The 14,486-nt window shown below is 32.9% G+C and overlaps 2 protein-coding genes across 2 annotated transcripts; both read left to right on the forward strand.

Moving 5' to 3' along the window:
• Window positions 1-2,037: 2,037 nt before the first annotated feature.
• Window positions 2,038-6,330, forward strand: LOC107867023 (outer envelope pore protein 24B, chloroplastic). The gene is made up of 3 exons (XM_016713107.2): window positions 2,038-2,404; window positions 3,458-3,817; window positions 5,974-6,330. Exons 1-3 carry the CDS (start codon window positions 2,207-2,209, stop codon window positions 6,052-6,054), a joined length of 639 nt encoding a protein of 212 aa, XP_016568593.1. The 5' UTR covers window positions 2,038-2,206; the 3' UTR covers window positions 6,055-6,330.
• A 5,238-nt stretch (window positions 6,331-11,568) lies between these two features.
• LOC107867025 (uncharacterized membrane protein At1g75140) lies at window positions 11,569-13,971 on the forward strand. The gene has a single exon (XM_016713112.2). The coding sequence runs from the start codon at window positions 11,877-11,879 to the stop codon at window positions 13,830-13,832; it is 1,956 nt and encodes a 651-aa protein (XP_016568598.2). The 5' UTR covers window positions 11,569-11,876; the 3' UTR covers window positions 13,833-13,971.
• The last annotated feature ends 515 nt before the right edge of the window (window positions 13,972-14,486 follow it).

Here is a 14,486-nt window from a genome sequence, read left to right on the forward strand (position 1 = left end):
GTGTCTAATTGGAGGTAATTAGTTTTGGGTGACTATTATGATGGAATTACTCATTCCATTCAGTTTTACTTGTCACATTTTGAGTTGATACACCTATTAAAAAATAATTAATAATATGACTATTTTACTAGAATACCCTTATTAAATAATGCTTACATTATATCTTGAAATTAATTTGAAAAAAAAAAAATTAATGTTAAGGGTAAAATAAGAAAAAAGAAGTTGTCTTCTCTTGATATGTCAAGAATGACAAATAAAAATAGAAATTCAATTAGGAAAATAGTGACAAGTAAAAATGAACGGAGGAAATATTTTAGAGTGAAACGTTATTTTTGTTCTTTCCCTATAATTTTAGACTTATTTTAAGCTCTTCTTTAATCATAAGTATCTTTTTTATTTCACATTGAAATCGGTCCACCTTAATGCAAGTGGGTCAAATTGGATGTTGCCATTAGGCAAAATGGTTCGATGGACCTCTGTACTATATCGATTTTGTAAGTTAGACACTTCTACTTACATGTTTGTCATCTGAACCCCTGAACCCACTAAAAAACAATATTTTAAACACTTTTTTGGTGAGTGTAACACACCCGCCCACATCAGCTGCCACTTCATCTTCCACGTCATTTTTATATATATATAATATTAAATATTAGAAAAAATAATCTTTTCTCTCTTCCCCTTTTTCTTTCTTTTCCCGTTCTTTCTTTCTTTATTTCTTTTTATTCTTCTTCCTCCTCTTCTCGTTCTTCTTTTCCTTTATCATCTTCATCTTCTTATTCTTCTTGCTCTACGGAAAAATTTAAAAGTGAAGGCCGATAATTTAAGAAGTATGGAAAGAAGAATTTTTTGTGATTTGGGTTATTCAATAAACTTGAAATTCAATGTAAAGACTCAATTTTTATGCTTTCTTTGATTTTTTTGTGATTTGGGTAATTCGAGAAACTTGAAATTCAATGTAAAAATTTATTTTTTGTGCTTTCTTTGAAATTTCTGTAATTTGGGTAGTTGAAGATTCTTTAATTGAGTGAATTTTGTGAATTGGTTCCTTTGTGAATGGAGGTTTCTTTGTTGTTGGGGAACTGGTGGGGCAGCGGGGGAGAGGGGCTTGGGGAAGGAGGCTGGGGAAATGGTAGGAAGGTGGGGGCAGCGGGGGAGAAGGTTGGGGGAATGGGGGGTGTCGGGGGATGGGGTGGGGTGGGGGGCCTGGAAGGGGCTGGGTGGGTGGGGAGGGGATGAACGGGGTGGGGGGTTGGGAAAGTTTTTTTTTTATTTTTAAATTCATTATTTTTAAAAATATTTTAAAATTTTAAAAGATGGAGGAAAAAAAAAGACCTTTTTATTTTTTTTAAATTTTAATATTATTTTTATTTTTTTAACAAAATTATTTCAATATAAAATTGATCAAAAATTGACCCCATTCGCACCCTAGGCGTGTGCCTACACGTGCCTCGTCCTAGTCAGCATTTTTAATGCCACATAAGTCTGGTCAACGGTCAAAGGGTTTGAAATATTGCTTTTCAATGGGTTCAGGGATCCAGATAACAAACAATCAAACATGTAAGTAGAAGTGTCCAATTTATAAAACCGATATAGTAAAGGGGTCCATCAAACCTTTTTGCCTATTTATTACTCATTTTTATTTAATAATTTTTTTTTTGTACTATATTAATATTTCTTCATATTTATTACTCCCTCAGTCCTATTTTATTCGTCCCAATTTTTTTTAATTTGATTTCTCATTTTACTTATCATTTTTCATTAATCAAGATAAGACAATTTTTTTTTTTTAACCATTAGTATTAATTCTTCTTTTTCCAAATTTAAATATAAATATTATTTAATAGAGGTATTATGGTAAAGTAGTTATATTATTAATTATTTTTTCTTAGTTAATGTGGAATGTCAAATTGAGATGAAAAATAAGACGAAGAAAGTATTAAGAATAAAAATAAAATTAAATATTAATTAGTTATGTCTTGATTTTATGAAATGATAATTATTAAATTAAAATATTTATTTTTAGTAAGGTGAGTACTATATGTTTTATCTTTTCCATTAAATTGGACAAATTATAAAATCTGCCGGAAATGCTTGACCCATCCAAAATTCCTCATTCCTAAACCTCAATTTCCCCATCTTATCGCGCTCACAAACGAATCAAAAAAAGAAAAGAAATATACAGTCCATTTTCCCCTCAGCAATAATGAAGGCTTCATTGAAAGCTCGATATGAGCCGGAAAAAGCCGCCGCCGCCGCTACTGTCGCCTTCAACGCCGGCGACTTTAAGCTCAGAGCTTCCATGACTGATGCTACTGTTGTCAAAGGTCCCAGCTTAAACGGCTTAGCTCTCGCCGTTGAGAAACCCGGCTCATTTATCATTGACTATAACGTCCCTAAGAAGGTCTTGGAATTCGACTCTGCATTTGTCAATTTAGTGGAAAATTCTCTCATTAAATTTAAATGGAATATATATACATATAATTTAGAGTCAATTGCTAAAAAACACGCCTATTGTCTCCCAATTTTATTGAGTTTCATGCCTGGACTATCGGGTGTGCGAGTTCTAGCCGAAGCATCACCAACTATCTATCATATAACACACCTCAACTCTTAATCGTTCAGTTTTTCTACTCGAATGATGGTGATATTTTGTGTAGGAGAAGTGAATAAATTGATAGTTAGTGGTGTGTATTGATAAATAGTTGGTGATAGTTCAGGTAGAAACGCACACCCTTAATAGTTCAGCCCGTTTAGGTATAGAATTCAAAAGTTGGGGATATTTTAGGTGTGGTTTTGACCTTTCATTATATTACTTACGTAACCGATCTTAACTAATTAGGAATTGAAATGTAATTGATTGATTGAAATGATTACTATTGAAAATTTTGTTGTTTCTAGACATTCGGTTTCAATTTAGGCTTAGTGAAAGCTACTCTACTTAAATTGAGTAAAGTATACTCCGTTGGAATTGCTTTGTCTGGTTTTGACATGGCATAGAGTTTAAGAAAGTAAAGAAGACTTTTGAATGTTGTGGTCTTAAATGAAAGATACGTAGAATGTACCAAAATGTCATTAATCTTGTGGTTGTAAACATGTCATGTGGAATATTAGAATTAAAGAGTTGTCAAAAAAGGAAAGAGACATTATTTTTGAAACGGATTAAAAAGGAAACTAAGGCAAACAAATTGAGATGGAGGGAGTAGACAGTTGATTTGCATAACCAATCCTAACTAGTTTGGAATTGAGATGTAGTTCAGTAGTCGGTTAATTGATTGAATTGTGTTTTAGCATTTCGCTTTAGCTCTTAATGTTCACTATTTAAAGTTTTGTAGTTTTTGGACATTCTGTTTCAATTTAGGCTGTCAATTTAGAACGGGATTGAGATGTAGTTGATTGATACGTAGTGTTTTTAGATTGGCACTAGCTCTTAATTATTAATGTGGTGTGGTTTCAGGACATTAGGTTTCAGTTTATGAACTCAATCAAGGTTCTGGAGAAGCCATTGAATATGAATTACACCCATTTTCATGTAGACAATCGAACAATATTGGATGGAACTTTGGTGTTTGATTCCGCAAACAAGGTGTCGGCTAATCACGTGATGGGCTCTGGAAGTTGCAAATTGAAGTACACATATGTCCATGGAGGAATAACTACTTTCGAGCCCATCTATGATACGGCTAAGAATGCGTGGGACTTCATGGTATCACGTAAAGTTTATGGGGACGATGTGTTTAAGGCTACTTATCAGACAACAAGCAGGAATTTGGGGCTCGAATGGTCCAGGAGTTCAAAGTTAAATGGTTCGTTTAAGGTATAACTTTCGAGCTTTCCATCCATATTTCAGTTGTCAATTCCCATTGTAATTGAATTACGAAGCTAAACTATTCTACAGTTGCCACTGAAATTTCAATTGACTTGCTTATGTTTTTGGGGCTTATTTCTGTCAGCTCTAATCTTTTTGAACATTTGTGAATTTGGTGGCTCACTAGCTTGTTGATCCCATTTGCCAACAATAGTCATTGTTGGCAACACTGCTTTTAAAAGTTACTTGATACTAACCAGAAAATTCTCTTCTGGTGAACATTAAAGAATGTGTTGGATGTGTACATATTCCACTTGTATTTGCACTGTCCATGTGCCAAAATTCTTCCTAAATGCCAGATGGCTGTGTCATTGCAGACCTTACCCACAGAATATGGGTTGGCCCCTTTTTTTTTTTTTTAAATTTAAGTGGTCGGAATGTAAATTTACCCTGGGGTTTAATGAGGATTTAGTGATGAAGGGATCCTAGTGCACTTGTATAAAGTCTCTGTGATGTTTATAGATTTTGCTTGTTTTTTTATCTCTTTTGCTCAGTTAATCAAACACATTTGTTGATATTATTTGGTTTGTTCATTATTGTGAGTCAACAGACAATGTCTAGTCTAAGATGCGTGATGGGTCTATCCCTCCCTGATGTCACACGTTTAGCAATTAGTCAATTTCTTTTCTGGACGAAGGTTGTTGTATGTTGAAGAAGAAAAGATGGAAGTTCATTTTATGTTTTTAGCAATATAAATGTTCACGTCATATTGATTCAAAGACTCATTTGTTTGAGTTTTCTGATTTGATGTGCATCAATAAGCATCCACCAAAAAAAATTTCCCCTGATAAGTGTAAGTGACCATTAAAGTCATTCTTCATTGGTATTGTTTCCCTGATAGCCATTTGATAAGGTCACTGCATTGTTGGATTTGATAAATAAGTAGGACACAAGACATATCTCTATGATCTTTTGCAGTAATGTTATAGCTTTTGAGGAAATCCAGATTAGATCCATTATGTCGCCATAAATGTGTGTAAGTTAGATTGTTCTGGACAGATGAACCAGTTGAAAACTGGCCTCCAATTGTTAATGGTAAAAGAGAATGTTCTCATCCATGTACACCTATAAGTGATCGATATGCTATCAGAACGTGCAAAGAAATGCACAAATTATAACATCTATTATCGCCATGATAGTTTATCACGTCATTATTGTTATGTATTCTGTGTTAAAGTCTTTGTTGAAGTATTTGATAGTTGAACCATAATGAAATTGTTTTTAAGCTTTTGTTTTTACCTGGGCAACTACTTATTGCAGGGGTTGAGCCAGGTAGATGAACGCCCTTTGTGTGCAAAATTACAATGTTTATGCATGATTAGAATTATTTTTTTATCTATATATAATAGATGTTAAACCCCCTTCAGATTTTCGTGTGTTTACTTTTCATATTTTGAACCCCCTTAGTGAAAATCTTGGCTATGCCACTGACTAATAGAGTGTTCCCCAGTTTCTGATGACTTCTAAAATGAACATAAACCTTCAAGCTAGATTATATCCGCATGCTATACTTCAAAAACATGCGCTCACTTATATTGGATACTTCATCATAAAAAAATGATCATCTCTTGTAGAATGAACTTTTTTTTTTTACCCACATTGGGCCCGGCTAAATCCGGATTTGCGCCAGTCCCACATCGGGGGGTAAAAAGCTCCCTAACAAACCGGTTAAGAATGAAGGAGTAGTTGGCACTCGACCACATCCTCTGGTTAAGGATGTAAAATGAACTTCATAAGTGGACAGTTTCTTATTTTCATTTTTTTTTTAAGATTTGCTAGTGTAGTTTTTTCTTCTTTCCTTGTATGCTTCATGCCTTATTTTGTTACGGACAGATTAGTGACGATAATGGTAGCTCATTTCATGCTTGTTATTTGCTTTTTCTTCTGTGAAATCGATTCGATGTGGTCCTCCAGATCCTCGCATAGCGGGATCTTAATGCACATGGCGGTCCTTTTCTTTTTTAATATTAAACCATTGCTTCTTGATCATGTGTTCAAGGTTTGTTCTATTTTATAACTAGTGTAACTAAGTGAAACATCTAAAAAAATTCTTCACTTCTTGTTTTGTTTCCTCTCACTCTGACTTGAGTTCTTCCTGTCTCCAGATTTGTGCATCTCTCTGTTTGCTTGAGGAAAGCAAAGTACCGAAGTTAAGTGCCGAGACTTCGTGGGACTTCGAAATGTGATTCTATTTCTTCTGCAATAATTCAGATACAACTACTTCTGGCTACTCATCATAGTTGGGTTTCATCTATTGTTTTCTAGCTCAATTTGTTGATTCACAAGTGGGCTGTTATTAGTATTGATCCACAATTTCTTTTCTTCCATCTTCCGTTTAGACGCTTCCATGTTTGATGCTTTGGCTTTACCCAGCTTAATGATTTTCGCCTGAAGCTTGCCCCTTTAACACTCCATCAAAATGATGGCTTTTGAGATATTCGATCAGAATCTTTTCGCGCTCTTGCCTTTTTGTAGTTGTCCCAATTACATTAATTTCGTGTTTTCTTCGTAGAAGGCTGGGAAGTTTTTCTACTTGATTGGTACATTAGCATCAATCTGTTGCCAGTTTATTGTCTGAACAGCTTCATGTTTGTTCATTTGACCATCTTAGGAACTACAGAGTAGTACAGTGAGATGTTCCTAGACAGGATGCATTTAAGTTTTTGCTAATTTTGGCATTTCATAATCTAGAGGTATATGCTTTTTGATCTAGGCAGAGGTATATTGACCACATTCTCTCCTAGTAAGTTTTCTAAGTGAAGTAGTAACTGATCAGGAAGGGTAAAAAAAGGAGATTATAGATTGTTTTTGTTAATCAAATATATTTGTACAGATGGGGCTGCTCATTCGTTAATCAAAGGTCTCGATTTCGATATCTTGGGAAGCGCTTCTCTCGATTGGGTTTTATGTGGCGCAAATTTGAATTAAGCGGGCTCTAATGCACATACTGCCCCTACAGAATGGAAAATCAAACAACAATAATACGGCCGAAAGGCACATGTGACAGTTCAAAAGTACTATTGTATCATGATAATTGTAAGACGTAAAGTGAACTCGAACTAGGATTTTACAAATATATTTGATCATCTCTTGAGTTGAGTGATTCTTGAAGAGTGGCAAGATAAAATACAAAAGAAATTCAAGTATGTTTTGGTATATTCTTGAGCATGTTTTTTTGTTGAAAGTATTAGTATGTGTTTTTTGGCGCTTGTAGTGTGTTTTTAAGTAAAAGAAATTGTGGGTATGTTTGGGTTTTGATTTTCATGCTGTAATTTTTTGAGTTGAATGGTTCTTGAAGAGTGACAAGAGTAAAATACAAAAAAAATTCAAGAATATTTTGGTATTTTTTGTTATATTCTTGAGCATGTTTTTTTGTTGAACGTATTAGTCTCTGTGTTTTTGGTGTTTGTAGTGGTTTTTTATGCAGAGGAAATTGTGGATATGCGTGATTTTTACACTTGAGTCAAGGGTCTTTTCGAAAATAGCCTCTCTACCTCCCTGAGGTAGTGGTAAGGTCTATGCATATGCTCTCTCTCCAAACCTCACTTGTGGATTTTCACTGGATATGTTGTATAATAGAATTGATTATTCTATAACACTCGCTAACTTCTTTAGTTAATTGAGAGGTCTTCTATTTGTTTTTCCAGTTATTGTTCTTTCAGAAAACTATCATGTATCATGCCCCAGTGAGAAATTTGATTGAATGCTTTATCTGAGTATGTTTTTACAGAAGCTATAATATCAAGGGTTTATATTCCTTTGGTTGTTTGATTAACTAAGACCAATAATGAGATGGTATATATTCATTGATTTACTATCTTTCTTTTTTCCTTTGTTGTGAAATATGGAAGAACAGATATATAGTGTCAAGTTTGAAGAAATTAACTTGCCAACCGATACCATGTGCACGCAACATTATCAAATTTGCTTTTATTAATTATTATTATTATTAATGTGTGTGTATATATCTATATCTATAATAATAATAATAATAATAATAATATATTAAAAGTGTGAAAGAATTGAACTTTTTATCCTTTATTAAAACAATGCACTTTAGACAAAACCATCTTTTACCCTTTTCCCTACAATTAAATTCTTCAAAATAAATATACTAAAATTTTCCTACAATTAAATTCTTTCCAAATTTAGCTTTTTTCCTACTTCATTAAAACATCCATTGTTTTAAATCTCATTTGCTTCCTACTTCATTTCTTTCAACCAAAAAACACACTAAAATTTTCCTTCACAAATTTAGCTTTTTTCCTTACTTAGATTAAAACACCCCTTTTCCAAAAAATTTCCAAAGTCAAAGTACCTAATTAGTCTTGGTCACAATTACCATCACTTTTGGTATCAAAGTGCACTAGGAGTCTTAAAAAATTTTCAAGTTTAGAGGAGTCTTTTTTTTTTCGTTGGAGGTATTTTAATACAAATCATATGCATATTCAAAATTAATTTTTTATTTTGATTTGGGAATCTTTTTGTTTGCCTATTCTAAAACTTTTATAAGAGTTATAATTTTAAAAAAAATTCATTAATTCTGTCTAGCGTTTTAAAGTTTTTTAGGTCATTCTTTCACACAATTACACTTAAATCTTCTCTGTCTATGCATACTACTAACATGTCATTGTTGTTCAAAATCAATTTTTAAGTTTTAATTAAAAATTTGGCAACCTATTGTCGCGGTATTTGTTCATCTTATGTGGATTAATTCTGCTTCTTCAAATATTAATTGATATGATTTTCCGCAGTTGTTTTCTTCCTGTAATTAAGTTGATTAAACAAATTCTTTGGTTATATATATAGTTAATGTAGAAATTGACTGTTTTCTCATGATCTTATGACAGTTTCAAACTCGTCGTTAAGCAATACCAGCCTTTTTGGTACTACATCAACCTGTTCCTCTTTTTGGAGGTAAAAACTTAATTTTATTATGACGTTTTTCCAAATTCCATGATTAAATCCAAGCCAAAAAGAATAGGGTGTGCAATTTTCTCAAAAAAAAAAAGAGAAGAAAACGAAAAGAATCACTATCATCAACATGTTTTTTTTGTGCAACTTGCTGCAGTTAAAATTGCATCTATTTCTAGCTTAATTTTGATGCATTATTATGTCTTATCAACTGAATTTAACATAGAATTAATGCTCTCTCATCTCTGTCTGTCCAAATTCGATCAGAAGAAAGACCACTTAGACTATTGCATGGGAATATAATGACCTATACACTCTTTAAATATGTTTTTTTTCAAATGACCGCTCTCTAAATGAAAGTAGATCTTTCTTTCTCGCCTGTGGTCCAGGTGTGGATTGGCATACATAGATAGATGCTACACTTAATACTGCCAATTTCATGTAAGGAGTATTGATCTATAATCCATGTTGAGCTTTTATTAGATGCTACTAAGTACTATTTATATTCTTACTTTAAATTTTGGATATCTTAAGTATTCAATGTTGATCAAATTTGCAAACTAGGAGAAGAAAGTATTGGAGACACTAATACAAACATCAAAAAAGTGTTACATGATACTCTCTTTAGTATCATTTGTAGATTTTATAGAGATGAAGGGTTGGAGACACTAATACAAACATCAAAGAAGACATAATTGGTAATTTTAACTGCCAAGAATAAATTTAGTTAAGGTTTTTTTTTTTTTTTTTTACTACATATTTTTAGTTTATAAAAAGGATCAACTATATGTTTAGTTTATAAATCCGAACTACATGCTGCAAATTATTTGCCATATTAGAGAATTTGAAATTTTGTTAATTTTAACTCTCAAGAATAACAACACTTACCAGAGAGTAGTATTTGTTTTTATTTCTTTCATTTTTATTAGATATCTAAAATTTAGTTTATTGTGTGACACCATATTGTCCTCGGCATAAAGTTACACTAACTATTTTAGATTATTTCAGATTTCTTCCTTTATTATTTGAATTAACAATAAATTGAATTAGCAAGTTATTAATTCAAAGTGCATGCTATTATTCTAATAGAAGTTGAAAGAGTAATCTTTTTATCCTCATTTTTCTAAAAAAACAAAGTGCTGAATTTTTAAAATTTATGTTATTTGACAATAATTTCCAAAGAATTTTATAAAAGTATATTTTTTAAAAACAAATTATGATCTATTTTGGCTAAGAATGGAATTAATGGAATTATAATAATTTTTAAGTTTAATAAAATGTATATTTGGGTCATTCTTAATATTGTTCCATCTACTTAAATTTGTGTAGGTTCGATATAAAAAATTTCTTACTAGAGTCCTATTGAAAATCAAAAAATTACATAGACTTAAATAATATTAAGAATTTTCAAGCCGTTATAATATTCAATTTAATATTATTAACGTGACATACATGTGCAACACACATATACTACACTAATATATATATATATTATCTACGTGATTTTCATGTGAATCATTCTTGTCATATTAGTCAAAAACGAATTGAAATTTATGGTTTGTTGATTTACGTGTAATTCAGAATAGTATATTTTTATAGACGTTTGAGGTTCACACAAAAAATTAGTTCATATCATAGATTATGTCATTCTAGAAAGAATATATTTTTGTTCCTTTTTTTCTTGAAAAGAATAATGTGGAACTATAGTCATCGGGATAAATGATCCAACATTTGACTATTTCTTTGACATGTAGGGTGTGTTTGGCATTTAGGAATGTTTTTCATCTAAAAATAAATTTCTTAAAGATGAGAAAAATATTTTTTGGGTCAGAGCGCAAAATATAAGTTTCATAAATGATAGTATGTCATTTCGACTTTTAACCCTATCTAAACCTACCTAATCCATTTGAATGAGTAAATGAAGTATATAAATATTCTTAAAATAATATTTTTAACATACTGTTCAGTATTATTAATGTAAAACAAATCAATTTTTTTAATTTTTATAAAACTCAATTTCATTTTCAAATAATAGCGGGAGAAATGTAACTACTACAATTTAAAAATTACTCTTTAAAAAGGTCTAATAAGTAACCGAGATTGATTACAAAAAGCTCATCGATTTACTATCTAACAACTATTGCTTCTATCAAAACTTAATTGATGATTACCGATTCCTGTCCAGTATCCTATTAATGTAAAACAAATCAATTTTTTCAATTTTTATAAAACTCAGGTTCATTTTCAAACAATGACGGGAGAAACATAACTACTACAATTTACGTTACTCTTCAAAAAATCTAATAAGTAATTGCGATTGATTGCAAAGAGCTTGAGCTCATCGACATACTATCTAACACCTATTGCTTTTATCAAAAGTTAATTAATGATCACCGGTTCCTATTGGATGAGCTAAGAAGAGCATCAATCAAGCATATATCGAAAGAAGTTAATAAAGTTGCGGATCAGTTAGCCAAAAAAAATATGTGAGCTAAATTTTTTAAAAACTTAACGATGTACCTCAGACTTCTACTTTTATTATTTTTTTTAAAAGAGACTTATAAGTACCATATCACATATTAATCTCTCTATATAACGCGTCTTAAAGTTTTATTTAATCAATAAAATTTCCTCATTACCAAAATAAATAAATAAACAATTTAATCACTTTTTAATTTAATCTAATTAGCTTTCCACTTATTAGACACCCATGTTAAGTTCTACTGGTACACCGTACATACAATGGGACTGCAACGTACAAGATCCTCTCTCATTCTTAACAGTGACAATCTTGGACTTCCCCTGAAGACCAAAAAAAAAAAAAAAAAATTCTGAAAAAAAAAAAAACCTCGTTTGCCCTAAAATCTAAATCCACCAAACCACAGTACTATAGTGAAGAGGCCAAAAAATAAATAAATTTGATGAACAACTGAGAAATATTCAGCGAAAAAAAAATAAAAAAATATTCAGCAAAAAAAAAAGAAATTAAATCTTGAACATTAAATCTAGAAAAAAACGACCATCAAACAAGAATCAAGATCTGAACTTTGTATACTTAGCTAATGACCCAATAGCTTTGATATCAGTTTGTGCAATGGCAAGCTCATATAAAGGCAAGTTTTTCTTGTTTACTTTGCTTTTGTTATTTCATGAATCATGGGTTTTTAGTTCTGAATCAGTTGTAATTGAAGAAGAAAACAAGTTGGAGAATCTTGAGGTTGAAGAGAAATTTGAACATGTGGATGCATTAGCTGTGTTAAAAAGACACCAAATTCAATTAGAAAAGTTAGAGGTGCTTGTTGAAAATCTTGGTTTGCTTGTATCTAAGTTAGAATCAAGATTAGTGGATTATCCTAAAGGTCAAATCTTGGAAGATAAGAAGTTTGTTTTGGGTGAGAAGAAGAAGATTCAAGATGAGGGTAGTTTAGAGAATAAGGTAGTAGATGGGGAGAGAGTGGGAAAAGTGGTAGTTACAAAGTATAGTCCTATGTGGTTGGAGAGGTTTCAGTTTATATCAGCAGTGAGATTAGGATCAGATGCAACTAGTATCAATGTGTTACCATTTAGGGATGCTGAAGGACTGAGTAAGTATGTTGTCATTGGGGATGACCGCGGGAAGGTGTATGCGTTTTCCAGAAATGGAGAAGTTTTGGTTGATTTTCAGACGTCGTTGAGTTCACCAATAACAGCTTTTGTGTCGTACTTGTCCGTTTATAAGAATGAGAGTGTGGTTGTTACGGGGCATGAGAATGGTGGGATTTTGATGCATAGGATTTGGGAGGTGGTAATGCCTGATGGTGATGATAGGGCTGCTCTTCATATGGAAACTGTAGGAAAATTTGCTTCACCAGATATTGAGGAAGGTGGGTCTTCGATTTTAAGTTTGGAGGTGCATCATGTTGGGAGAAATAGGTATATCTTGTCGACAGATATTGGAGGGAAACTTAGAGTTTTTAGGGAGAATGGCACTGTTTATGGGGTGACAACGCCAAAGAGTAGGCCTCTTGCATTCTTGAAACAAAGGCTTCTATTTCTAACCGAGACTGGTGCAGGGTCATTAGACTTGAGGACCATGAAGATTAGGGAATCTGAATGTGAAGGTTTAAACAATTCTATTGCTAAGAGTTATGTATTTGATGCAACTGAACGATCGAAAGCATACGGCTTTACCTCTAATGGTGATCTGATTCATGTGCTCCTATTAGGTGATAATATGAATTTCAAGTGCAGGGTTAGATCCCGAAGGAAGTTAGAGATGGCTGAGCCTCTATCCTTTCAGTCAATTAAAGGATATCTGCTTATTGCTAACCGGGAGAGGGTATCACTGTATAACGTGTCATCGCTGCATTACGTGAGGTCTGGCGGACCGAGGCTTTTGTTCTCTGCTGGTCATGATGAGATTATAGCGTCATTTTTGAACTCTCAATCTTTGGAACTAAATGATGAAATTAGAAAGGTTATTCCTTTAGTAGCCAGTGATCAAGAAAAGCTCGTTGTTCTTGGATTGGGAAGTGGTTACTTGGGGGTATATCGCTCAAACCTTCCAGTTTTCAAAAATGAGTTCAACACTATGCTGTGGACGAGTCCTGTTTTATTTTTCATCGTTTTCCTTTTATTTGCATATTATTTTTTTGCCAAGAAAAAGGAAGCTCTTACCTCCTGGGGACCTGATGATCCTTTCACTTCTACGAGTGTTACAAGTGGGGCTCCATTGGGATCCAGCCAGGGTGAAAGATCTTATCCTGAATCATCGAGGGGTGACAGACCTTATCCTGAATCATCGAGGAATGCAGATATTATGGATCTAAGGGGTAGCAGCCTCAGAGGTACATCTGGAAGGTATGTCTCTCCATCTCGCTATTCTGGTGGAACGACGGGTGCCTATAGATCAAATTCTGCTGATACAAATTCTAGGCCTTCCTCTGTTGATCCCAACTATAGAACTACCTCGGAATTGAAATTTAGGGGTTCAAATCTAGAAACACCAGGTTTTCCAAAAAGAAGAGATAGCTTGTTTGTAAACAGTCAAATTGTGGATGATGGCAAGTAATCTGCGGTTCACGCCAGGTGCATGTGTTAAGTCCAGCCCCGTACTGTCATTTAGACACGTGGGGAAGCTGACAATTTATAGCTGGCTGTAAACGGTTACTTTTGGTGAGAGGAAATAAAAAGAACATTTTGAGCTTTCATTTCTGATTGCCTTGAATTAGTAATCAAGTTAAGCAGATGTCTGTTATCAATTTTTTCTCTCTTTTCCATTTATGCTAAAAATTTATCCCAAGTATCCTTGCAATGCAGCTGTAAATTCAGTTCTAGTATAGATAAGATATCTGAGTTTGAGATCAAGGCGGTAAAGATAAGCAGAACCCCCACCCTCAAAAGGAAAAAAAGGAAAAAAAAGTAAAGGAGAAATTATGATCAATGGAACTCAAAGGAGTTTTCAGAATTTCTTTGTTTTTTAAATCATAAATAATCGCCAACAAGAATTTGCTACTACTTTGGTGTGGTCGTCGAGTGCAAAACTAATACGTGGTAGAATAGCCTTCACTTTAACTTATCTTAGATGGAGCCAAAGGAGCCTCGGGGGAACGATTAAGGTACTTATCGCTTGAACTCTTTTAGTTGTATAGTTATTGTCACCATCATATCTTTCTCCCTATTACTTTGTTCGATGGAAACTAAGGTTAAAGGTTAACAGGAGAAC

This window comes from Capsicum annuum, chromosome 4 (genome assembly GCF_002878395.1).
Source record: "Capsicum annuum cultivar UCD-10X-F1 chromosome 4, UCD10Xv1.1, whole genome shotgun sequence".
Lineage (NCBI taxonomy): Eukaryota > Viridiplantae > Streptophyta > Magnoliopsida > Solanales > Solanaceae > Capsicum > Capsicum annuum.